At 47.0% G+C, this 25,633-nt stretch overlaps 1 protein-coding gene across 1 annotated transcript in view; it reads left to right on the top strand.

Moving 5' to 3' along the window:
* The first annotated feature begins 1,796 nt into the window (after window positions 1-1,796).
* Window positions 1,797-25,633, top strand: part of NAT10 (N-acetyltransferase 10) — a 46,360-nt gene continuing 22,523 nt past the window's right edge. Inside the window, exons 1-15 of the mRNA XM_007181048.2 lie at window positions 1,797-2,039; window positions 4,083-4,205; window positions 4,552-4,643; window positions 6,788-6,959; window positions 8,332-8,454; window positions 10,121-10,182; window positions 11,601-11,715; window positions 11,811-11,918; window positions 15,795-15,928; window positions 17,135-17,228; window positions 17,372-17,470; window positions 20,645-20,781; window positions 23,875-23,999; window positions 24,454-24,604; window positions 24,888-24,984. Of these exons, the coding sequence (XP_007181110.1) occupies window positions 4,098-4,205; window positions 4,552-4,643; window positions 6,788-6,959; window positions 8,332-8,454; window positions 10,121-10,182; window positions 11,601-11,715; window positions 11,811-11,918; window positions 15,795-15,928; window positions 17,135-17,228; window positions 17,372-17,470; window positions 20,645-20,781; window positions 23,875-23,999; window positions 24,454-24,604; window positions 24,888-24,984 (1,617 nt within the window). The 5' untranslated portion in view covers window positions 1,797-2,039; window positions 4,083-4,097. The remainder of the gene's footprint in view (window positions 2,040-4,082; window positions 4,206-4,551; window positions 4,644-6,787; window positions 6,960-8,331; window positions 8,455-10,120; window positions 10,183-11,600; window positions 11,716-11,810; window positions 11,919-15,794; window positions 15,929-17,134; window positions 17,229-17,371; window positions 17,471-20,644; window positions 20,782-23,874; window positions 24,000-24,453; window positions 24,605-24,887; window positions 24,985-25,633) is intronic.

Raw genomic sequence — 25,633 nt, 5'->3', positions numbered from 1 at the left:
TATTGGAGTAGCCCATGTAAGAAACGATTACAACATAAAGTGGAGGGTGGTAGTAAATGGGATTCTACGTATTTCCTATCTAACTGGCCACTGCTCGGTATCCTTTGCTGAGTTCTCCAGGCCTTGGTTGCAGACTTCATCCCTAGCTAACATTCTTCCCTAGGTGATCTTATCCAATCCCACGACTTTGACTACAATCAGCATTTCAGTCATAAGTATTTCTAGGTCCCAAACTCCCCAAAACAAACTCCTACTTAATATCTTGCTTTCAATGTCATGAGTATTGGAAATTGATTTCTTGATGAACCTACATCCAGTTGCTCATATCTTTGATTTCCTTTCATACTTTGTGTCTATAGTCCTTCAGCAAATTTACATGTGGTTCTACCTTGAAAATATATCCTGAGTCAACTAGCATTTGTGACCACCACATCAGAACAGGTAGCTACAGTGGCTTTTAACGGTTCTCTGTGTTTCTACTCTTGCTCTCCTGTAGTATAGTTTTTTGCATAGCAGCCAGATTGAGCCTTTTAAGAGGGCAAATCAGATTTTGTCACTTCCCTGTTACTCAGACCCCAGTGGTTTCCCATCACACGTAGAATTCAAATCTGTGGCCCACATGCCCTTCAATTATCTGGTCTAGTTTCCTACCATTTTCCCCTTTACTCACTGTACTCTGGCCACACTGGCTGCTTTGCTGAGACTTTTACCATCTTGGAGTCTTCATGTGTTACACTTAACTAATGGGAAAGCTTTTCACTCCACTGTTCTTAAGGCTCATTCTTCCTAAATTCAGGTCTTAACTCCAAGTCACCATTTCAGAGTCCTTCCAAATCCACGTCTAAAGCAGTGCCTTAGATTTTACTCACTGGATACTTTTTTCTTAACACTTTTCTTACCTAGACTGTAAGTTTCACAGGAGATAGGACTGTTTTGGTCACTTTATCTCTTGTGTCTAGCATATTGACATTTTTGTTGAGGGAATTATTAAAAAATACGATGGGTGGTGCTGCTGATTACATTAGATTTGGAGGTAGAGAATTACATTCTGCTTTGAGGAAGGAGTTTAAGGAAGAAAGGCAAATGAATTCGGCTTCAACTTTCTGATTGAGGCATCGAGAAATGTTAAGCAAGCAGTTGGATTTGTTAAATTCAACGATCTGGCCCAAAAAACCGTAACTACATAGGTGGCTCTTCAACCGCTTGACCGAGTTCGTCCGAGACTGGGGTGGGGGAGAGGAAGTAACTAAACGAAAGCAGAGCCCCAAAGCTGGTTTTCAGAAGAACGCCAGCATTTGACAGCCAGATACAGGCCTAAAGGAAGCCTGCCAAAGTACAGGAGCAGCAATAGTGGGTAGAAAATCTACGGAATGCCAGAGAGGTCTACAAGGTCATTACTGAGGATGGGGAGGGTCAAGTGAGCTGAATGAGACAGGTCTGCTGATCGAGTTTCCCCATCTTATCACATTAAAATAGTTATTTTAAGTAAGAGGAGTGTCAAAATTACGCAAGATCCCCGGAGCCAGTCATCTCGCATGACCAGGCTAACACTGAAAACCCCAGACCACTTACCGTGTGCTGCCCCGGACCTGTCTGGGCACCCGAGCTAGCCCCAGCGCACTGACAGGCCCTGCGGGTGCGGGCATCTGCTTATTCTGCCCTCCGTAGTCACGGTCTCTTAATTTTGATACGAAGAGGCAACTTAGAACGGGCACCACAGCTACGGCGGGCAGAGACTAAACCGCGCAGCCGCAGTTGCTGCAGCTCCGCCTCCCGGGCCCATGACGTCATCACGCAGGGACAGGGGTGAAAAAGGTCCCCTCTCACTCGCCGTCGCCGCTCCGTTAGTTCGCCAGCGCACGCACCGTCTACCAGCACCTGAGCTGGACGCGCGTCGCCGAGGGAGGCAAATTGTGAGAGTCGGCGACCAGGCATCCGCTAGGGGCATCCCGTTGCGCCCGCTTCTCCCGCAGAAGTTCGGTGCCCCCCACGTGCTTCCGCTTCGCTGCTGACTGGAGTCCGCCCGGCTCGGGGCGCAGGTACCCATCACGGGATGGCTGGGGATGGGTGCCGAGGTCGGTGTCTGTGTCCTTCTTGGGCCCGGAGGAGACTGGCTCCAGGACGAAGGCTCTGCATCCGTGCTGATGCCCGGCCCATGCCGACTGCCGCCCCACCCGGGCGCTCCTAGATAACAGGACCCTCTTCCCCAGTAGGCGGCCACTCTCGGGAGTGCTTCTCGAGAGCTCTTGGCGGGTTGCGTGGCTTGATCTCCATCCTCTAAGGGCTCTGGGGGTGGGGTGGGGTGAGTGGGTGGGTGACAACACGTTTGCTTTCCGCGGAGCTTGCCCACAGTTCCTGATTGCAGCACCTGGCACTGAACTGAGGCAGTCTGATTTCATCTAGATCCTCCCACGCTCTTAGCTACTTCACTCTGCTCATTCGTTTATACTCCGTATTCAGCAGGCACATTCAGGACTTTGTTTTGTTTGCCAGTGCACCTGGAATGGTGCCTGGCACATAGATGCTATGTATATTTGTTAGACTAATAGATGAATGAAAAATAATCATCTTTCTCTTCCTTCAAGGCCCTCCTCATCCATTAAGCCTTCCATGGCAACTCCAGCCCACAGTAATCTCAGACTTTCATCAGACCACTGTAGCAATTAGTTTTACATCTAATTTATCTGTCTTTAGACAGATTATCCCTCATTTCTTTCTCTTAAATATTTTCTTTAAGGAAAATGAAAGCTCCTCGAAGTCAAGACTTTATCTGGTACTACTTCTGGGGCTCCCACAGTAACTAGAACAAAAAGCAATAATTAGTTGTTGATTGGTTGTGGGGTCTTTGTGTGGCCCGCAACTCAGCTGACAAGCTGGTCAGGTTGGTGAACTGGAAAGGGTTCAGGCTTTGGAATCAAGGGAGGCCTGAATGTGAATCCTGTCTCCGTCACTTTTCTTCCTTGGGGTACTTGAGTATTTATACTTGGTCCTTTCTTTATAAAATAGGAGCCATTGATTATGACATAGTGTTTTTTTTTTTTAAAACATCTTTATTGGAGTATAATTGCTTTACAATGTTGTGTTAGTTTCTGCTTTATAACAAAGTGAATCAATCAGTTATACATATACATATGTTCCCATGATGACATAGTGTTTTACAGTTAAGATCGAACTGCTAAAATCCATGTTTGGATTGAGAGGTTAGAAAGACAATTAAGGCAGGGTTAAGGTTCAGTTAACGAGCTTTAGGTGTAGAATGCGGCAAGCACTGAAGTTTCTAAGTAACACGTTATTTTTACTTTTACATTGTAGAAGCATAATTGATATTTTTGATGTTTCTTTCGTGTATTTATTATAATGATACAATGTTCTATCATATGTAATCATAATAACTTTTGAAATCTCTCTGTACAGGCTTCAGTATAGTTTTCCCTCCTTTGAGGAAACAGATGGCCACATTCCATCATAGTAATAGTCAATTGATTACTGACTTTGTTAGTAATATATGTGAATTAAAAAAAAACAACACAAAACTCCAAAAAAACAAAAGAACAAAATAAGAATCATCTGTTATCTCACCATCCATAAATAACTACTTTACATTTTGGTGTTTTCTTCCAATCTTTTTTTTTCTATATACATATTATGTACATGCATATCCTGCCATGTTATCCTCTAATAAGCATCTGTATCCATATCCTTAGATAATATTTGAAAATTATTTTGAACAAATTTTTTTGAAAACCGCTTTATTTTCCCATAGATATATCATACATTTTAATCATTCTTTTTTTGAACGTTGTTTCCAATTTTTGAAAAACTCCTCTATAAGGGTGTGAATTACAGCTTCCCTGTTGACTTCCCATGCCAAGGGAACATTTTCTTCACCTTTCCAGCCTAAGTTTCATAATTTAAAAAATGAGGCTGATGTCTTCCCTAGGGAGCTGTTTGAGGGTTCAATAAGATGATACTTATAAATGTGCCTAGCTCAGCCCCCCAGCCCCACAGGAGGCAGCCAGCTAATGTTCCTCACCCAGAACCTGGATGTTCATGTCCAGTTGTGTCCTTTCCTTCTGTTTCAGTGATAGTTTTTCACCATGCATCGGAAGAAAGTGGATAACCGAATCCGGATTCTCATTGAGAATGGAGTAGCTGAGCGGCAGAGGTCTCTCTTTGTTGTGGTCGGAGATCGAGGAAAGGATCAGGTAAGGCCTGGTAAATGCTTCCTGACTTACTTTGTATCCTGTCCCAAAGAGTCAGCATGTTACAGACACTCTGGGGTTTCACACATAATGACTGGTTTTCTTTAAGTGAAATGCCTAGTGGGATCATTCCTTTACTTATTGGAAGTGATAAATACTCAGTATTTAGAATTATTAACAGACAGGTTAACAGCTTTTGATATGTGGGGTGGTGGACTGAGCACAAGGGTAAGTGTATGTGAGCTGGCTTCTAGTCCCCGCCTGGGCACTGCTGGCCTTGTGGTCTCAGGCCTGGCTGTCCCGGAGGTCTCTTTTGGTCCTGAGATGCTATGGCTTTTTTCTTTGGCAGGTGGTCATACTCCATCACATGTTGTCCAGAGCAACTGTGAAGGCTCGGCCTTCTGTGCTGTGGTGTTATAAGAAAGAGCTGGGGTTTAGCAGGTAAGCCATGCCCTTTGAGCGTCCCATCCCACTTCCCATCCCTGCTCGTTAGTTAAATGTTAGGAAATGATTCTTTGGCATGGTTTTTCAGGGATTCTTAGTGAAGGTGCTATCTCTGAGGACACTCCCAGTAGAGAAAAATAATAGAGCTGATGCCCTTTCTTCATTCCTGACAATACATTTCAGATCCTTTTCATGCTCTTTTAAGTCCCCAGCCCAATTCCTTGCTTTCTGCACACGAGTTTTCTTCTTAGTTTTCTCAGCTGATCAAGCCCCTCTAATAACGCAGTTTCCTTCAGTTGCTCTTGGAAGTTACCAACGACCTGATGCCTAATGCAACAACTTTTCCCCCTCTTTCTCCTTTTTTTTCAGAGCTCTTCCTCTAGTAGTCCACTGCTGTTTTTGACAATTGGCTGTTCTTATTTTTTGAAGTTGTGGACTTAAGACTTCTTATATAGTAAAGAGCAGACCTCCAACACAAACACACTTAGGCACAAGGGGAATTTACTGAAGTACAGTTGACTCTGCAACAATGTGGATTAGAACTGCAGGGCTCCACTTATACCCGAATGTTTTTCAGTAGTAAATACTACAATACTACGTGGTCCGTGGTTGGTTGAATCCTCTGATGTGGAGGAGTTGCGGTTACGGAGGGGCCAACTCTTAAGTTAGACGCAGGTTAACCCCCAGGTTTTTCAAGGGTCAGCAGTATACGGGCTACCTCCTGAAGCCTACGGGGATGAGATTTCAGCTCTTCTGCGGGGGTGGTATAGAGCCGCAGTGCTTACGCTCCAGTCCTTGCTCAGTCTCTCATCTCCGTGTGTCTGCTCTGTTCTTTTCCCACTTCAGGGCAGCTTTCTGCCTTCTATGGTGCCCATCGCAGAAACACCACTTGAGTTTTACGTGGTTTGGGTCCAACGACACAGAAATCAGTCTTCCTCCCAAATTCTTTTGGAAAGACATCCACCCCTGGGCCAGAGGAGGTGGGGTGGGTCACCTAGTAGGAACCTGGCAGCTCTGCCTACGACTGTGTGTGTGGAGGAGTTTGGGGTGTGGGGTGCTGTTCCTTGGCAGATAAACCATTATAAGGTCACCTCGGAAATGCTCTCCTTTCTTTGCTACTGTGACACTCAGACCACCTTCCTGAGCTCTTCTCTCTCCCTGAGCTCATCTCCTTCCCTAAACCCAGCTCACCTGTGTGGTTCTGTCCTTGGGCCTCTTCTCCCTCCTTTATCCCTCAATATATGTGTCTCTGGGGTAGACTCTGCTGTGGGGAAACCCCCTGCGAAATTGGGCAGTTTACAGTGTTTTGGGCAGATTTGCCTTTCAAACTTAACCCACCTGCTTTCACTTTTAAAAATCTCTTCTGTGCCTCTTACAGCTCTCCTACCCCTGTCTTGAGCATTAGGTTAAGGCTGATGCTAAGTCATGGGCTGAGGAGGTAGAGCCCCAGGGGGAAGGCCTTGGCTCTACTATTCAGTTAGAGAACTATGATAAAATTTTGGTTTGCTGTAACCCTTGATTCTGGAGTTTTCTTGTTCTCTCCTTTCTCTAAAAGAAAGAGTTAATTGACAGGTATTCAGAGTTTTTTAAGACAAAAGAAAAGTTCAGGGATTTCTGGGAGATGTCCAGATTCCCTTCCAACCCTTATATCCTCTATCAGTATTGTCTTAGATTAGAGCTGCCCTTGAGGACTTGATCCCACCATCTGGGAAGGAAGTGGATGAATTCATTTAGGAAAAATGAATAAAGTAACCCGCCATCACAGTGCCTCTCCCAGGTTCTCTGGGAAGCGGTGCTGTGTGGTTGAAGCATTGGCTTGAGACTGAGGTAATGAGGCCACTAAGGTTTGCTTTCAAGCTCTGGCTGAACGTGAGGTTTAGGGACTCCCATTACCCTTTTTGTAAAGTGAAGTATCAAAACGGCAGGGTTCTCACACAGACTTACACTGTCTCCCTCCGAAGCCCGTCTGCTCTAACGCCTCTTTGGTTTCCTTCAGCTTTAAAGTGAGGGGATGAGCACTACGATTTCCAAGTTCCCTTCTAGCTCTGAAGGTCTAAGTGGGTGATCGTTGAGCCTGTCCCCTGCTCCCAACTCTAGCCTCTCTGGTTAACTGGCTTTCATGGGATGGGGGGTGATTGCAGTCATCGGAAGAAAAGAATGCGACAGCTGCAGAAAAAAATAAAGAGCGGGACGCTGAACATAAAGCAAGATGACCCCTTTGAACTCTTCGTAGCTGCCACAAACATTCGCTACTGCTACTACAATGAGACCCACAAGATCCTGGGCAATACGTTTGGCATGTGTGTTCTCCAGGTGGGTGACTTGCCCCAGCCCGTGACTGGAGTCAGAGTGCTAAGGAGTGCCTGGGCTGCCTGATCACCCACAAGGACAGGTGTACAGAGAGGAGAGGAGTCACGTGTACTCCCTCCCCCAGAGCTTCCTCCGTGGAGGCCTTGGCCACTTTCCACAGGAACTTGATAACTCACCAACAGAAAAAGAGCATTTTCTACCAAAAGCGGCACTGGTCTAGAGATACCCAAACTGGCAGTGGTGCTCCATCACAACTGGGTCTAACCAGCTTGGTAAAGCACTGAACTTTGAGTGACCCTAGGACCCCAGATCCCTATTAGAACTAACTGAAGACTTTTGTGACCAGAGAGCAGTGGGACTTGTTTTAACTAACTAGGTACAGACCCGAGTACTCGGACGTCCTATCCAGAGTGCTTGACTGAATGACCACCCCTGTCACCGCCCTTCTGGTCCTTAAAGTCTCCTAGCTTTCCCCCCTCAGAGAAGTAGCTGGTGAGTTTCTTCACTGGTATGTATTTTCTCTTGCCTGGCAAGTTAATAGATTAAGTTTCACATTTTTCTTTGTTTTGAGCTCTGGTGGTCTTTGTTTTGTTCTTTGATTCTTTGGCACCTGTGACTCCATCCGCCTCACCCCCCCCCCGCCGACCACACTCACCAAAGAAAACATTTAAGCACAAATCCTCACATTTAAGCACAGGTTCCCACAGTTTGATATGTATTTATTATATGCATGCACTACTATGATTATGTGCATCGTAAAACATACCTTATAAAATATAAATTAAGAAATGAGGTGGGAAATTTTGAATAGAACTTCTAGTTTTTCCTTTCTGCCTTCCAGTGGGCTGTCCATACACTGCTGGCTTACATCCCACCTTGGCGGCTGAAAAGAGCGTTTTGCCTGTTCTCACCCCATCACTGACTGGTAGGGAGCTGCTTCTGCTCACCAGTTACCAGGCGAAGTGATGGTGGCTCCTTTAGGCAGCGGCTCCCCCACGTGGTGAAGTTGAGTTTTGTCAGACAGTTTCCATCTATGAACAGAGCAGAAAATGAGTGTGAGGTATTTCTGAAATTCAAGTGTGAATCAATGCAGATTGGAGGACTTCTTTCCAAATAAGATTTTATGAGGGATTACGGGAAACACTTTGACATATAAAACCGGGTATACCTCTTCTCCAGGGCTGGGCTCTCTTCTGTGTCCCCTAAGTAAGGGACTGTGTGTGTGTGCGCGTGTGTGTGTGTCCTGGTGAGTCAGGTACGGGGTATGGTCTTGAGTTTGTACTCTGAAGCCCTCCTTGTACCTTATCTCCTGGCCCCTGGTTAAGCTTCCCAGCGGGTGCTCTTTGCAGCCAGTTCTAAGGTTTCCTTTTTCCAGGATTTTGAAGCTTTGACTCCAAACTTGCTGGCCAGGACTGTAGAAACAGTGGAAGGTGGTGGGTTGGTGGTTATCCTCCTACGGACCATGAACTCACTCAAGCAGTTGTACACGATGACCATGGTAAGTGTCTGTTTTTTTCTTTAACTTGATTGTGGCGGTTCAAATCAATCTGTGTTTTTGCTGCTTTCTTTTAAGAACTCCTGCTGAGCAACTCCAGTGAGCGGTCAGTATAATTTCTAGGCTGGGAGCTCTTTGACTGGAGCTAATGAGGAAGTTTCTGCAGAGAAACCTCAGTGGCCCTGGGTGTGCTTAGGAATCTGTGAATTTTGCCTTTGCTTTCAGGCATTTGCAGATTCTACACCAGTGAGATTCGGACATGATGCAGCTGTTGTGTAGTTAAATTTCTAAAACAGTATTCCACAGAGAGCCACGCCAGTGCCTACATTTGTGTGCTACAAGAAGGGGACCACGCACAGGCGTCCTCACCTGCCCTCAGCCTAATGGGTCGTGGAGGGGCATTGCCATCCCGCTCCCGGACTGGCAGAAACCTTGACTCCGGGGGTGGGGGGTATGTTTTTCTCCCCAGGCTGAGGGAGTGGCCGGAAGTGTTTCCCCGGACGCAGAGCTGGCTCTGCCACGTGGGTGTGCCGAGCCGCAGGCTCGGAGTCATTCACTGTCCATTGCCAGCTGCTCGGCAACTGTTAGGCTTGGCCTCCGGGTTTCACGAGCTGCGTTCGCCTGGTGAAGTGGACTTCCATCAGATCTCAGTGCCTGCTTCCTGTCACCCCATCCCCCACCCCCTCACCTCACCCCAGCCCATCCGGCCTCCTCGGAGGTCTTCAGGTGCGCCCTCTCCTCTCAGCACACTCTCGCCTGAGGGCCTTCGCGCCGTTCCCATGGAGTGTCTGCTGGCTCACTGCGTTCCAGTCCCTGCCCAGATACCACTTCCTCGGTGCGGCCTCTCTCACACCCTGTGTAGAATATGTGGTTGGCCTGTCACTCCTCAACCTGTTTTGTTTTGCTTCAAAGCATGGTACAGCCATCTCAAGATAGACATTTATTTGTTTACTGTCTGGCTTCCCGTGCCAGTCTCCAAACTTTATGGGAGCAGGGACTTCGTTTTCCTCCCTAGTATATTCCCTGATCCTGGAAGGGTGCCTGGCCTTTAGTAAGCCCTCCTGAAATATCTGCGAACGAGCGAATGTCTGTGCCCACGTCACTTTGTTCGTTCTTCCTCCCCCTCTTACTTGGCTGCCTGCTTACCACCTCAGAGGCCCTTCCCTCTCTACCCTATATAAATAGCCCCCCTCCCCACCCCCCCATTGGCTGTCACTGCACCCTGTTTCTCATTCAAAGCATTTGCCAAAATTTGTATCTATTTACTTGTTTGTCTCCGTCCAACCATTTGACTGTAAGCTTCAGGAGAATAGGTTTCATGCTTTACTAAACACCGGTGTGTACCCAGCTTGTCTGGCTTTGGCATGTGCATTTTATTGAACGAGTGAATATGTTTTGTGCTGCTGGATAAAATGTGGGAACAGTCAAAGGTGAGGTGCGGGGACATTTGTTGTGTTAAGAAACATTGCATTTTAGCGTCTGAGTCCAGCTGCAGCAGATCGCATCCGGCCAGTTTCGCATGGCAGGTTAGGTAGGAGTAGATTTTGTTTCTAGCAGCATCACTGGTGCCTCTTTTACCCCAGGGTTGTTTGCTGGAACTTCTTCACACTTGGACGCTGAACCTAAGCGCTATCTGGGTGCCTCTGTTAATGGATGTTGTCTCTTTTAGGACGTGCATTCAAGATATAGGACAGAGGCCCATCAGGATGTGGTGGGAAGATTTAATGAGAGGTAGGTCTGGAGCACATTTCTCACTTCCTCAACTGTGGGAGGCACAGTGGGAGGAACATTTTCATCTTGGGCCCAACTGAAAACTGTGCTCTGTCTCAGGGAAGGTAGTACAGGAGCCCCAAATGGTGAGATTCCCGAGAGCAGCGGTAGTTGTGCAGCTAACTGGAAGCAATAAAAGTGAGTGGAAGGCTGGGGCCTGGATTCTATCTTGCTTCTGGCCCTTACCAAGTCTCTCTCCCGCTCTGGCTTTTAGCCTATGCATCTGTCAAAGGGGTGATTTGTCTGGACCACTCTTTTCCCAAATGTGTTTCACAGAACACTAATGTTTAAGAGGGACCTTATGACAAAAGGGTCCTCTGGCCCAATATGTCTGGGAAATGCTGATATGGTTTTTCCTTTCTGAGGATTCACGTGAGCCTGTTGTAGCCTCTGAAAAGTCTCACAGCACCAGGGACCCCTATTTATTTGACCACAGAGCCCTTTTTAGGGAATGCCAGTTAGCAACACGTGAAACGCCTTAAGAAGAAAGAAGCCATGTCCTAGGTCAGTGGTTCTCAACCGGAGCAGTTTTGCCCCTGGGGAGACTTGGCAGTGTCTGGAGACGCTTTGATGGTCGTGACCTGGGGTGAGGGCGGGAGGCTGGTGGCGGTAGAGGCCAAGGGTGCTCGCTGAACAGCTTAAAAGGCACTGAAAAGCCCCTCCAACAAAGAATTATCTGGTCCAGAATCTCAGTAGTGCTGAGGTTTAGGAATCCTGGCCTGGGTGAACTGTGCGACCTAACTTCAATTGCCTCTGAGGCTGCTCAGTAGGAGTGGGCCTGGAGGTCGCCCAGCGCTACCGGCTGGAAGGGAAGCCTGTGAAAGTAGTGCGGGAGGCCCTTTTCTTGCAGTTGTGGGAGAAGCTTGGATTTTATAGCCAAACACATGTTTTGCTACACGCAAAAATGTTTGTATTATAGTGCTAGAGGGAGCTTTCCCCTCCACCCTTTCCTTTATTTTCTCCTCCTTGTGGCAGAAGGTCAGTCCCTTTGGGTATGCGTTTGTTTCCCTGTGTGGCTGGTGAGCACATGTGGGGTGGCTTTGGCGTCCCCCATTCAAGGAGACACCTAGTGCTAACGGGTGAGCCTGGGAGGATGGGGGAAGGGCCAGGGCACCCTGGAGCAGCGGGCTTCTGCACAGTAGGAGCCCTTGTAATCAGTCTCTTAAGGGAGTTCCCCATTTGCTTGTTTGCTCTATAAAGCATGTTCGGGCCTCGTAAAGGAGGCTGGGAATCATCTGGCACTGCCCTCCAGATGATGGTGTTGGCTTTCTCCAGCTTTCTTAGAGACGTGGGGCTAGATGATTTTCCTGAAGAAAAGCCCTTTCCTTGTTGTGCAGACATTGCCCTCAGCACCTCACGACTGTGGTTTTGTTCCTCAGGTTTATTCTTTCTCTGGCCTCGTGTAAGAAGTGTCTCGCCATCGATGACCAGCTCAACATCTTGCCCATCTCCTCCCATGCCGCCAGCATTGAGGCCCTACCTCCCCAGACCCCGGTGAGTGGCCGGGGGCCGGGAACGTGGGGCAGACTGCATTTTCTGTGCTGGCCCTCCCGGGGTGGCGGCAAACCTTCTCATCCTCTCTCTGCTAGGAGGAGAGTCTTGGGCCTTCTGATCTGGAGCTGAAGGAGCTGAAGGAGAGCTTGCAGGACACCCAGCCTGTGGGCGTGTTGGTGGACTGCTGCAAGACCCTAGACCAGGTGAGCGTGCGTTCGGAACGTCCCCAGCTCAGTCTGCATGGCGTGGAGGGGAGAGACAGCGGGCGGAGAGTGACAGACGCCAAGTTAGAACAAGGCTTGGCTCCTCCGTGGGTGAGGGCCCTTTTCTGTTGCTCACACTCAGGCACGCAGCAACAGCGTGTATTCACGACAGAGGTCCAGGATGAGCTCCCCCTTCCCCATGTTAACAGTTCAGGGAGCTGGGGGTCGGGGGGAGATGGGTTACATTTATGGAGGAACGCCACAGGCACAGGGTGATGGACCTGTGTCCTTTCATTTTCATTAAGTTTTTTTTTTTTTGATTTATTTAATTTATTTATTTTTGGCTGCGTTGGGTCTTTGCTGTTGTGCGCGGGCTTTCTCTAGTTGCAGCGAGCGCGGGCTACTCTTCGTTGCAGTGCGCAGGCTTCTCACTGCGGTGGCTTCTCTTGTTGTAGAGCACGGGCTCTAGGCTCACGGGCTTCAGTACTTGTGGCTCGCGGGCTCTAGAGCACAGGCTCAGTAGTTGTGGCACACGGGCTTAGTTGCTCTGTGGCATGTGGGATCTTCCCGGACCAGGGCTCGAACCCGTGTCCCCTGCATTGGCAGGTGGATTCTTAACCACTGTACCACCAGGGAAGCCCCCATTTTCATTAAGTTTTGATGACATAAAGGTTTTTGCTTATGCCTTGTTCGTAAGTGAGGAGAGCTGGAGGCTCCAGTGTGAGGGCCGATGAGGGCCCTGTGGTGAGGGTCCTCTGTGTACCTGATTTCTGGGTACAGACAGCAGGCTGGGTGGGAGCTGCCAGGATGCATTTCTGTGCTCCCTGAAGTGGCCAGGGCTGGTAAACTTGGCTTCTCTGGTGGTTTCTGGGCGGTGATGGGAGCTGAATGCATGTGGCCCAGAGGCCTGCAAGCTGTCGGGTGTGTTCAGGGTTCTGGTCCAGCCTGAGCCAGCCAAGCAGCACAGGCCTCTCTCAGCACTGGGCTTTTCCCTCCTGATGGAAAACAGCTGCAGTGATGCCGCCCACTTGGGGCTGAGTCCCAGTAGGGTTGTTTCCCTTTCCATGCTGGAAGCAGAATCACCAACCACGCAGCTCTCTCTGCAGCACAGGCTGCAGGCTCTGGGTTGCTTTCAACCACTTCCTGGTAACTTCTTTATCACCAGAGAGAGGGAGTGAGAGAGAGGATAGGGAAAGGGCAGAAGAGGGAGAAACTATAATACAATAGTATTGTTGTAAGAAAATAAATGACCCATGGCAAAATAATTAAAAAAATCAGTAAGTAGGAAAGTGTGCATTAAAAATAGAAAGTGGTGTTTCTCCTTGGCTGTCCTGCTCTGCAGAGACAGCTACTGTTAATGGTTTATTGTGTGTCCTTTTGGATCTTTTTCTGTGCATATAAATGGGTATTTTTAAAGTGTGCAAAGGGAAGGCGGTCCCCATTAGACATTTGGCTTGATTCCAGCTTTTTTGCTATTATAAGTAATGCTGTTAGGACATTCTTACAGATACATTTGTGGGCACTGTCTCTAGGATAATTTAACAGGAGAATTGCCGGGGTAGAGTATGTGTGCATTAAAACGGGCGTCATGCCAGGTTATGGAACCCGCACTGTGTATGAAAAGGCCTTTTTCTCTGCAGTCCTGCCAATACTGGGTACTGTTAAATTCGTGTGTCTTTACGAATCTGATATGGGAACGTAGGATCATTGTTTCAATTTGTTGTTACTTTAGTTATGAGAGAAGCAGGCACTGTTTTCATATAATTGCTGGTTGTTTTGTTTGTTTTTATAAACCACTCTGCTTTTTTGTATTGGTTTTTCATTTTAGAATATTATTTTAGAGTGCATTTTTAGTCCAGATTTCATACCCTTTTATTATGTTTGTGGATTTTGCCACTTATGTTTTATCAGAGTTCTTCACTTTTCTACTCTAAAGCAAACAGCAAGAGGATAAAATACAGTGTTCAGCCAAGGCCAAGTTAAGGCGAGTAGGACCTGGATCCCCTCTGAGTGTTTCCATCTGGAGAGACTCTGGCTTCCTGAAGCCCCTCCCCTTCCTTCCCTTCCTTCCGCCTGGGACTGCGTCTTATCAGTATCTTCTGAGTGTCCATGCCCAGTCATGTAAGGCAGCTTCTTCAGGACCAGGCAGGCCAGGCTGGACCGTCCGGCCTTCTTCCCAGTCTCAGTGGCCTGTTCCCCCGTGGGGAGCAGAGGCTGGCCCCTGAGTAGTGTTGTGGTCCCTCTTCTCATTAAGTGCCACTGACACTCCTCTAGGCAGGGGCTCAGCAGTAAACAAGAGGGACACACCTGCTTTATGGGGCTTACATTCTGGTGGGATGAGGAAGACAGGGAATCAAGGAAATAAGCAAACCACGTATTGTAGTAGAAGGTGCTGTGTAGGTGGGGAAACATGAAGAGCAGCGAGGAGGGATGGGGAGTGCCAGGAGGAGGGAGGGGTGCTGCGGGTCTCCGTGTCGTGGTCAGAGGGGGCCTGGTTGAGCAGGTGCCCTTTGCGTGGGCTTGAAGGAGTTGAGAAAACGAGCCACGTGGCTCTCTGCAGGGAGAGTGCTCCCGGCGGAGGGTCACCAGGTACACAGGCCTAAGGTAGGTTCTCCTGGTGCGCTCGGGGACTCACAAGGAGGCTGAGTGGGCTGAAGCAGAGCGAGTGGGTGAGGGTAGGAGGAAACGGCGGAGGTCAGACCGTGCAGGCCATGCAGGCCCCTGGGAGGGCTTGGCACTTACTCTGTTAGCGATGGGGGCCAGCAGAGAGTTTTATGCTTATGGTCTCCGCACAGCTGTCAGAGGGATCCCCAGGCTTGCTTTATTTATTTAATCCCAGTTATCATGTTTTTTCTTTTTTAAAAAAAATTTATTTATTTATTTATTTATGGCTGTGTTGTGTCTTCGTTTCTGTGCGAGGGCTTTCTCTAGTTGCGGCAAGCGGGGGCCACTCTTCATCGCGGTGCACGGGCCTCTCACTGTCGCGTCCTCTCTTGTTGCGGAGCACAGGCTCTAGAGCGCAGGCTCAGTAGCTGTGGCACATGGGCTTAGTTGCTCCGCGGCATGTGGGATCTTCCCAGACCAGGGCTCGAACCCGTGTCCCCTGCATTGGCAGGCGGATACTCAACCACTGTGCCACCAGGGAAGCCCTCATGTTTTTTCTTTTTAAACAAATACACAAATTATTTATCCAGTTGAAGGAATTCTTGTGCTTCTGGAAGCCAGCCTTAATTTTAACAGGATCGCCTTGTGCTGTGTTGAGTCTAGGTTGTAGGGGAACAAAGGTGGGAGCAGGACTGATTAGGAGGCTCCTGTAATAATGGCGGCGGGACAGGATGGTGGCTTTGACCAGAGTGGTGGAGGAGGAGGATGGTGAGGAATGTAGAATTTTTATGTTTTGAAAGAAGTATGGACAGGATTTGCTGATGAATCAGGTATGGGAGAAAATGGAGAAGACTTTTGGCCTAAACAATTGGACAGTTAGCTGAGCTGGGGAAGATCGTAGGTGGGGGAGGATTGGGGGGGACGTTAGGTGTTCAGTGTGAGATGTCTATTAGATGTACAGGTGGAGGGCAGAGCAGGGGCAGTTACGTGTGTAGAAGAGTCTGGTGTGCGGGGAAGAGGTCTGGATGGAGGTGTGAACTTGGGGGTTATCAGCACCTAGTTGGTGTTTAAAGCCTTGAGACCCAGAGGAGACGATTAAGGGAGTGAGAGTCCGGGTCCTGGGCCTTGCTTTCTGGCCAGTAAGAACTCCCCTGCAGCCCCTCCACCCCCGAGTTAGCCTGGGCATCAGCCTGAATTCTCCGCGGCGATAGTGGTAGATGGCTGGACCTTGACCTTTCTCAAAGCTCACCTAATATGTTTCTCTTTCCACAGGCCAAAGCTGTCTTGAAATTCATTGAGGGGATCTCGGAAAAGACCCTGAGGAGTACTGTCGTGCTCACAGCTGCCCGAGGAAGGGGAAAATCTGCAGCCCTGGGATTGGCTATTGCTGGGGCGGTGGCTTTTGGGTAAGGGGGTCCCCATGTTTAGGCACTCTGAGCTCTGAGGGAGCAGTGTGCAGGAGTAGGGGGTCAGGGGACAGGGAAGCTGGGTCTCCTGGGTCTGAGCGGGCTCCTGTGTGATTTCTCTAGATCTTGGGTTCCTGTCTAGAAAGAGCAATGCTGTTTCCCCCAAACCCCCAAAGGTGCACATATATGTGTGCATGCACACACAGACACACACCAGGGCCAACTCACTATTTAGAGTTGAACTAACACACAAGAGCAAAGAAATGGGGGTAAGAAACTTAAAAACTCTCAGGAGATGAGCATGTATATGACCAGCTCTGCTGACTTAGAAAAGTACAAGTTTGACGTTTTAATGATTTTGATCAGTAGAAGATCTTGTTTGCTTCTGAGGAGCTGCCTTTGAGTGTGACGTCCCTTTGCATTCTTTTGTCCTGGGCGGAAGACTTCTGCAACTGCCAGGAGAGCATGTACTTCCAGCTTCACAGACATAAAGGATGGACCTAGAATTTACCATGTCCTATATGCATTATCTTCCTTGGTGCTCCTAATTAACAATGTCAGCGTTTCATAGATGGATAAACCCAGGCTCAGGGAGTTTCAGTGGCTCACCCAAGACCCCCCAAGTCAGTGCTGGTAGTGCTGGGGCTGAACTCGGCTCCTGACTCCTAGTCCTTTGTTTCTCTTGCTGCTCCAGCAGTACCACTCAGCCCCGCCACCATTAGCGTCCTTTACATTGAACAAGGATCCCTCAGAGGTTAACTGTGGCCTTAGCCTGAGCGCAGCTGAGCACTTTGGCTTCATGGTTTGAAACCCTCGCGGCACAGCTAGTGATGAGAGTGAAGCCCTCTCTCGTCCCAGGGCGCAGGACTGGGGAGCCCCGTGCCGGCCCTGGCGCTGAGGGAGCGGTCCCCACAGTGCCCTCAGCAGGGTGCTTTCACAGATGCTGGTAGCTGATTGCTGGGATGTGCTGCCTTCAAACTGGTAATGCGTTTTCATTAGGTTGGGAGGAAGAATACCCTCAGGTCTGGAGTTGCTTTACTTTTCCTCCCCAAAACGTGTGTCCTGATTTTTTTTCTGCCACCGTCTCTGGTTATCCCCTGTGTAACAGGGGCAAACAAAAATGTTTTCTTTTTTTAAGTTCTCTAAACATTTCTTAGATTTCCTAATTACTTAAAAAAAAAAAAAAATCCTCCTTTTGTTCAACAGGTACTCCAATATCTTTGTTACCTCTCCGAGCCCGGATAACCTCCACACTCTGTTTGAATTTATATTTAAAGGATTTGATGCTCTGCAGTATCAGGTAGGAAATTAGGATAAGAGCTTATTTTGATTCCATGCTGAGTATAAATCCAGGTGAAGTCTTTAGAATGCAAACTTTCTTAATATTTAGTTTCTAAAGCCTGTTTCTGACGTTTGGCATTGGTTTGGTTCTTCCCCTATTAGGAGCATCTGGATTATGAGATCATTCAGTCTCTAAATCCTGAATTTAACAAAGCAGTGATCAGAGTGAACATATTCCGGGAACACAGACAGACCATTCAGGTGAGGCTTGTTCTAAAACCCTGCCACGTGGGGCCAGTGTCCTGCTGTATATAAATGCTCTAAGACGTCTCCTTTTATAGTTGTTTTATGTGCTGTGTAATTGCATATCTTTTAGACAGCATTGTTGTTTTACGGTAAACGTGTTCCAGATTTTCAGCCTCTTCTAAAGAAAAACATTCAAGCAGACTACCAAGTGTATGTAGCCAGATGGGAAAGTTGTAGTTTTGTCCCTTGAAAATTGAGTGAGTAGGATTGTAAGTATGCTAATCAGCTAAGAGAAATAAAATCATTTTTTCCGACATCATTTCTAATTTTGCTTAGTTACAGCAGGTTTTGAAATGATGCATCTGTAGCGAGGACAATAACCTCACCATTTAAAAGAAGAAAAGTTCTTCGTAAAATGTACTCTGAATCGTTGTGGTTTAGCCAGTGGCCTATTTTCCTTTTTAAACAGTGTTTCCCCGAAAGCTCTGTGAATCTCCAGTGCTCTGTAAGCCTGAATGGTCTGTACTTGTCCAAAGGCTACAATTTTGTTAAATCATGACAGGCTTGCAGAAGGGATGGAGGCCCGTGGGCTCCTAATGGAGAAAGTTATTGATCACTTTTGGAGTTGGGTTGGGGTGGGAAGTGGGCCAGGTCAACTTGGCACTTTACGCCCTTGACCTTTATGCCTGTGAGGCATTTGTATATGTCTGTCAAGGAGGTATACCTTTTGTCAAGGATCCAGGTTATAAATAAGGTTCAGTGTTTGTGCCTTTTTCCCTCAAGGACCTTAATTTTTTTCTAGCTAGGTCTCTTTCTAGACTCTCTTCTTTCTGTGCGTTTCTTCCTACTTTGGCCTGGTTCTCTCAGCTGCGGGGAAGAAAGTCCAATGTTGGGGTAGGGCGGGGTGAGGGGCAGGCTGCAGGCCGTGAGAATACAGAGATCTGTTAAAACTCAAGAAAAATACACAAGCCGAAGAGGGAAAACCTTTCCGTGAAATGCCTGGCTCAGCCCTCGCCATTCCTTGGATCTGTCATCAGAGACCTTCTCGTATTACCAGAGTCCTTTTGTCTCCAGACTGGAGTTGAAGTGCAGAAGAGGTGACCTGACTTTATGAGGCTACATTTGTGTCCCTTTGAGACCTCTTCTTTCTTGCTGGAAATTGCGATATAGAAGAGTATTAAATTAAAGTTGGCTGTGCCTCTCCAGGGGCCTGCTTTCTGCTGCTTTTATGAGGTGCTTGTTTAGTTTTTCTCTGTAAGGATCCAAGATGTGGGGCCCTACTGAGACCATGTATCCTGCTGTTGGAAATGAGTGGCGTCTCTGCCTCCTGACCCATCAGCTTCCAGCAAAGCAGTTAAAAAATCTCACCTGTAATGGAATACTTGAAAACTACAGGAAAGCACAGAGACCAATATAAGATAACACTCAAGTGCCCAGCACTCAGGCTTAAGAAATGCTGATGTTTTGCTGTTTGCTGTGTTTGTTTCATGTTTAAAAAGCCACTCATATTTTTGTTTTAAAGATCTGAAACCTCACAGACACGGTTGAAGTCCCTCTTGTACCCTTCCCCATCCATTCCCTTCTGTCACTCCCCATACTGTGCCCTGAGATTGGTGTGTTTCCTTTCTTTTTCTTTTTTTTTTAATAAATTTATTTATTTATTTTTGGCTGGGCTGGGTCTTCATCGCTGCACGCAGGCTTTCTCTAGTTGTGGCGAGCGGGCTTCCCATTGCGGTGCACAGGCTTCTCATTGCAGTGGCTTCTCTTGTTGCGAAGCACAGACTCTAGGCGCGCGGGCTTCAGTAGTTGTGGCTCGCGGGCTCTAGGGCGCAGGCTCAGTAGTTGTGGCGCACGGGCTTAGTTGCTCTGTGGCACGTGGGATCTTCCTGGACCAGGGCTCGAACCCGTGTCCCCTGCACTGGCAGGCGGATTCTTAACCACTGTGCCACCAGGGAAGTCCCTGGTGTGTTTCATTTCAATTCATGCGTTTATATTTCACTACATAATTATGTATCCATAAATGGTAACATACTATACTTGCCTTTTTTCAGCTTGCCTTTTTTCACTCAACATTTGTTTTCAAGTTGGTCCAGATTGAAGCTTGTAGATCTGGTTGATTCATTTTTAAGCACTGTATGAGCACATTACAGTTTATTTATATGTTTCTAGAATTGGAATTGTTGGGTCTTAGGGTATGCGTAGATTTCCATCTTTCTCGGATTTTGCGAAATTCTCCTTTAAGGTGTTTGTACATATTTACCTTCACCCCAGCACTTTCTTGAGTTTTTGTTTCCCCACGTCCTCACGAACACTGGGTGTTTTACTGCTATTTAAGTTTTGCCTGTCTGTGTGTGAAGTGGGGGTCTTCTTGTTGTCTTCAGCATTGTGCTGACTACTAGTGAGGTTGAGTACCTTTGTTTATGTTAGTTGGCTATTCAGGTTTCCTCTCCTGTAAAAATACCTCTTCATAGACTTTTGCAAACTTTAAAAAGAGCAGGAACCCCTGTAGGAACTGAAAGGGTTGTTTATACGCACAAGGGTGCCAAGCTCATGGCAAGTTTGTGACATTAGATGGCCCAGCTAATAATATAAATAAGGATGTGTGAGCACTAAGAAGGTTATAAGTCTTAGAAGTGTCCCCACAGTGCAGGGGGACCTGGGCTTTATACTGACGTTGTCAAAGCAGGACACACAGTACCCAGAGTGTAGGAGATGCTTGAGAAACCTGACATCCTCCCCTTTAGCCATTGCTGGGGCCAAGCTTGCCTCTGGCCCACTGGCCAGAGTGAGGCTGGGGAGAAGCCTGAGAAGGGAGAGAGGAGAGAAAGGGAGGCACCACCTATCACTCAGCCAGGTCCCAGGTAGGGCATTTTTACAGGTTTACCTAATTTTTTTCTCAAGCAGCCATCAGGTATTTCCTCCGTTTTCTGGAGAGGAATCTGAGGTGCTGAGATGAAGTGACCTGCCCAGGGCCACACAGTCAGTGGTCGACCTGTTTGGACCCAGGCGTCTGACTCTAAGCCCATCCCCGCTTTGCCCTGCCAGGGAAGAGCGAGAAGGAGGAACGAGAGAAAGAAGAAATGGGACAGGGGAGAGAGAGTAAAGAGAGGCCTTTATGGTGACTCACTAGTGATCACAGCCATGGTATCAGGTGGCCAAGCTAATAATATAAATTTTTCTTTCCGGCAGTATATACATCCTGCAGATGCTGTGAAACTGGGCCAGGCTGAACTTGTTGTGATCGATGAAGCTGCTGCCATCCCCCTCCCCCTGGTGAAGAGCCTTCTGGGCCCCTACCTTGTGTTCATGGCATCCACCATCAACGGGTGAGGCACCTCGGGCAGGAGCCGTTGCTCCCATTGTAGGTTTTGCCAGTTAGATAGCATTTAACGAATGTGACCTGGGCCTGGGTGGGTAGGGCTGATTCCTGAAGTTTGAGTCTTTGGGGCTCTGCTGCACTCTCTCCTCGGCCTTCTCCTTGGCAGCTGGCCCCTTCATAGTAAACTATAGCTCACTTCTGGTCTGAGCTACGGCCCACCAGAACAGGCAGCACCAGACTGAAGAACTTCATAACCCAGCTGATGAGTGTCTCCTTCTGTCCGTAGGCCTGATGAAGTTCTAAAGGGCACATGGGTGGCAATACCAGTGTCTTATCTCTGAGGGTTATGTGCAAATATAGTATTAAAGTAACTGTATAGTTATCATAAGAAAGCAGGCTCGAGAGCTTTTTTAAAATTTTGAAATATTTAGTTCTTGTTTGCTATAGAAAAGCTAGAAAGGTAAGGTAAGCAAAAAGAAAAATCACCGGTGATCTGACCATATAGAGACAGCTTCTGTTAGAATTTTGGTGTACATTTTCTGTGCATTTATTTAACTTTTTCATTTTGAATAAGAACATAAACATAGTTTTCATAATGTTTTGAATTTGCTTTTTTTTTTTTTTTTTTAAATTATTTATTTAATTTATTTATTTTTGGCTGTGTTTGGTCTTCGTTTCTGTGCGAGGGCTTCCTCTAGTTGCGGCGAGCGGGGGCCACTCTTCATCGCAGTGCGCGGGCCTCTCACTATCGCGGCCTCTCTTGTTGCGAAGCACAGGCTCCAGACGCGCAGGCTCAGCAATTGTGGCTCACGGGCCTAATCGCTCCGCGGCATGTGGGATCTTCCCAGACCAGGGCTCGAACCCGTGTCCCTTGCATTGGCAGGCAGATTCTCAACCACTGCGCCACCAGGGAAGCCCCTTGAATTTGCTTTTTTATGTAAAGAATATACTGGGAATTCCCTGGCGGTCCAGCGGTTAGGACTCCAAGCTTCCACTTCTGGGGGCCTGGGTTTGATCCCTGGTTGGGGAACTAAGATCCCGCAAGCTGTGCAGCATGGCCAAAAAAAAAAAAAAAAGAATATACTGGGAAATCTTTCCTGATCAGTATATACATATCTTCAATAATGAAAAGATTTCTGTATGGAAGTCACATCTTGAAGAGAGAATTCTATATTATAGATTTATTATTTGACTGCTTTGCTTATACTGAAAACAGTTAAATAAAATGGGTTTTACTTTTTTGTGATAACTGCTTTATTGAGATATATTTAAAGTGTATAATTCAGTGATTTTTAGTATATTCATAGAGTTGTGCAACCATCACCACAGTCAGTTTTAAAACATTTTCATTACCACAGAAAGAAACCCCATATCCTTTAATTAACATCCTCCAATTCCTTCCTATCCCCCAGTTCTAGGCAACCACTAATCAACTTTCTGTATCTATGGATTTGCCTATTCTGGGCACTTTATATAAGTGGAATCTTGGAATGTGTGGTCTTTTGTGACTGGCTTCTTTCACTAAGCATAATGTTTTCAAGGTTCATCCGTGTAGCTTGTATCAGTACTTCATTCCTTTTTATGGCCAAATAATATTCCATTGTATGTTTATGCACATTTTGTTTTTCCATTCATCTTTTTGATGGTCATTTGGGTTGTTTCTCTCTTTTGGCTAGTAGCAGTAATGCTGCTGTCAACATTCATGTACAGGTTTTTGTGCAGACATGTTTTCTGTTCTCTCGGGTGTATACCTAGAAGTGGAATTAGTGGGTCAAATGATAACTTTCTGTTTAACTGTTAGGGAACTGCCAGTTTTCCTAAGCAGCTGTACCATTTTACATTCCTATCGCAGTGTCTGAGGGTTCCAGTTTTTCCATATCTTCGCTAGCATTTATATGTCTTTTTGATTATAGCCATCCTAATGAGTATGAAATGGTATCTCATGTGGTCTTCATTTGCATTTCCCTGATGGCTGATGATGTGGGGCATCTTATATGCTTATTGGCCATTATTTATTTTCTTTGGAGAAGTATCAATTCAGATCCTCTGCTCATTTTTCTAATTGAGTTGTCTTATTATTGAGTTGTATGGAAGGGTTCCTTATATAGTCTAGATACAAGTCTTATATACATGATTTACAAAAATTTTTTCCCACTCAAAAACTTTCTCCCACTCAAGAAATTCCACTTTCTTGATAATGTTCTTTGAAGCACAAATATTTTTTTAGCTTTGTTGCTTGTGCTTACTCTTTTTTTTTAAATAAGTAAATGGAATTCCTTTGAGAATGCTTTGTTATATGGGGCAGGCAGGAGGAATAAAGCACTTCAAAATTTAATTTTTTGATCATTCTTTAAAAGTAGTATTTGAGTTAGAGGAAGTATTTATACAATATCCTCATTTATGATAATGAATACTATGAAACAGTGTAAAACTGAAAATTAAAAAAACCCACTGAGCAGTCTGCACCCTGTGGTCACGTGTGCTTGTGACCAAAGACAAGGAGGAAATAACAATTGAAAAGAGCTGGTGCAGTGATCAGATTATAGATGATTTCTTTTCCCCCAATTTTTTGCTACTTCTTTACGTCATCTTTTAAATGAAAGTAGTAATGAGAAAAGTTACTTGGGTGGTGGATTTGTTTAATCTTAATTTTTCCAAACTGGAAATGCTCTCTGTTCATTTTTTCAAGCATGGAACTTCTAATAGCAGCTCTTATTAATTGGCCATTTACCTGTGTTCCAGTTCCATTATTCTAAATGCTTTATTCACATCATCTTCTCAGTCCTTATTTTTTAGTTCACAGTACAGTCCTGTGAGATGTGTGGAATAGTCCCCTTTTGAGGAGGAGGCTAAAAGGGGTTGAGTTCCTTGTCCAGAGGTACTAAATGGACATGCCAGGACTTGAGCCAGGCCCAGATGGCTCCGAGGTGAGCCACCATGCAGCCCTGCCTCCTTTGGGCATGGAAGTTCAGAGGTGACAGGGCTGTCCTTGGCCAACAGGAGTCTGGCGTTTCATTAGGATGAGGAAAGTAGTTCTCTGTCCCCTCCTAGAGAGTTGATTTGGGACCTCATGCCTGATTGCCTTTGCTTTTGCTCCTAGCTACGAGGGCACTGGCCGGTCTCTGTCCCTCAAGCTAATTCAGCAGCTCCGTCAACAGAGTGCCCAGAGCCAGGTCAGCACCACCGCTGAGAACAAGACCACGACGACCGCCAGACTGGCATCAGGTACCCCTGGAGCTCTGAATGCGCCTGCAGTGCACAGCAAGTCACTTCACACTCTCCTGTGGGACCCTTCCCCTCATGACCTCATGGGCGGTAACAGACCATCTGACCATCAGGCAGAGAGGTTGAGTCCCCAAGAGGTGAAGTTGCTTTTCTCTGAGGAACAGCAAACCAGTGACCAGATGGGAGGCTGACCTGGGCCTTCTGGTGGCTAGACTCCTGTTTGTCACCATCTCAGGGCATTGGTTGCATTGACTTAGAGAGATCCCCTTGGGATTGGTGTCGAGGCAAGTTGAACATCCACCAGAACAATTTAAAACCACTCGCTTTAAATTCTTGAGCCATATTTTGTGAGCACCATGTGACAGAGATAAAGTAGAACATTTGCCTTGCTCTTCTGGACAAAAAGTATTTACTAGTTGTTCCTCACTGTGTGTGTGTGTTTTGCGGGGAACAGCGCGAACCCTGCATGAGGTTTCCCTGCACGAGTCGATCCGATACGCCCCTGGGGACGCAGTAGAGAAGTGGCTGAACGACCTGCTGTGCCTGGATTGCCTCAACATCACTCGGATCATCTCTGGCTGCCCCTTGCCTGAAGCCTGTGAGCTGTATCCTCCTGGGTTCCATTTGCCCTGTGAAAGGGAGAGGGGGCAATGGAAGGGTTGAACAAAGGGTTTTGGCCCTTTGCTTCATAGGCTGCTGCTCTAGGGAGAGGGGAACGTTGAATGTTGTTGATTTCCCTTCTTTCCCTCCCTAATGTGTTTCTGCTCAGAACCAGGGGCTCCTCTTCCCAGGTTGAGGGAAACCCGCATATCCAGGTGACCCTTGGAAGTAGTGTGTCCTGTTTTGGCTTCTCTTTGATTTGCTTTGGTTGCTTAACTCCAGATCCAGCTACTATGTTAATAGAGATACACTCTTTTGCTACCACAAAGCCTCTGAGGTTTTCCTCCAACGGCTTATGGCCCTCTACGTGGCTTCTCATTACAAGGTAACTGCAGCTAGCCCTCGGGTGAACTTTAGCAGTGAATTCCAGCACTGGGCAGTGCCTTTTGACTTGGCTTTTTGCATGTTTTGTTACCCAGTGGCTCAGGTGACCATTCCACTGGGACTTGAACGTCCTGATGTTGGCAAGGTCCAGGGGTCCTGCTGGAGGGGTTGCATTTCCCATTTTTGTTCAGGCTTGTTGTGGGCTCCAGCTTTGCATACAGAGTGTGAGATTTCTGCATGTAGCTCCATGTGTGGTAGCTGGAGAGGGTGCAAAGTTTTGCCCAGTTAAAAGGGGTACTTACATTTCTTGCCTGGTGGCTAAATGGATGGGCTGGGATGACATAGCAGTTGTAATCCGGGGGCTGCTGTTTGACCTGAGACCAGCCTTATACCCCTGGGCTGTTTTTAAGGAGCAGTGAATGAGAATTTGGAATATTTGAAAGTCTTAAAAAGGCACATTGGAAAGGACACTTTTTGAGTGTCTAGGTAGCTTTTCTATGAACACCCTTTAAACGGAAAGCTGCAGGGTTGGTGTTAGAAGTGGTGAGAGGTTTTCTTGAAATAGCAGCCTCTTATCAGGAAGCAGTTCGCTTCCCAGCTGTGAAGTATATAGCACTAGCTAAGCAGGTCTCTGCTCTGGCTCTGCAGCC

This window comes from Balaenoptera acutorostrata, chromosome 9, assembly GCF_949987535.1.
Source record: "Balaenoptera acutorostrata chromosome 9, mBalAcu1.1, whole genome shotgun sequence".
In the NCBI taxonomy this organism is placed as follows: Eukaryota; Metazoa; Chordata; class Mammalia; order Artiodactyla; family Balaenopteridae; genus Balaenoptera; species Balaenoptera acutorostrata.
Note: the sequence above shows the minus strand (reverse complement) of the source record. Positions and strands in the feature narration are given on the sequence as shown.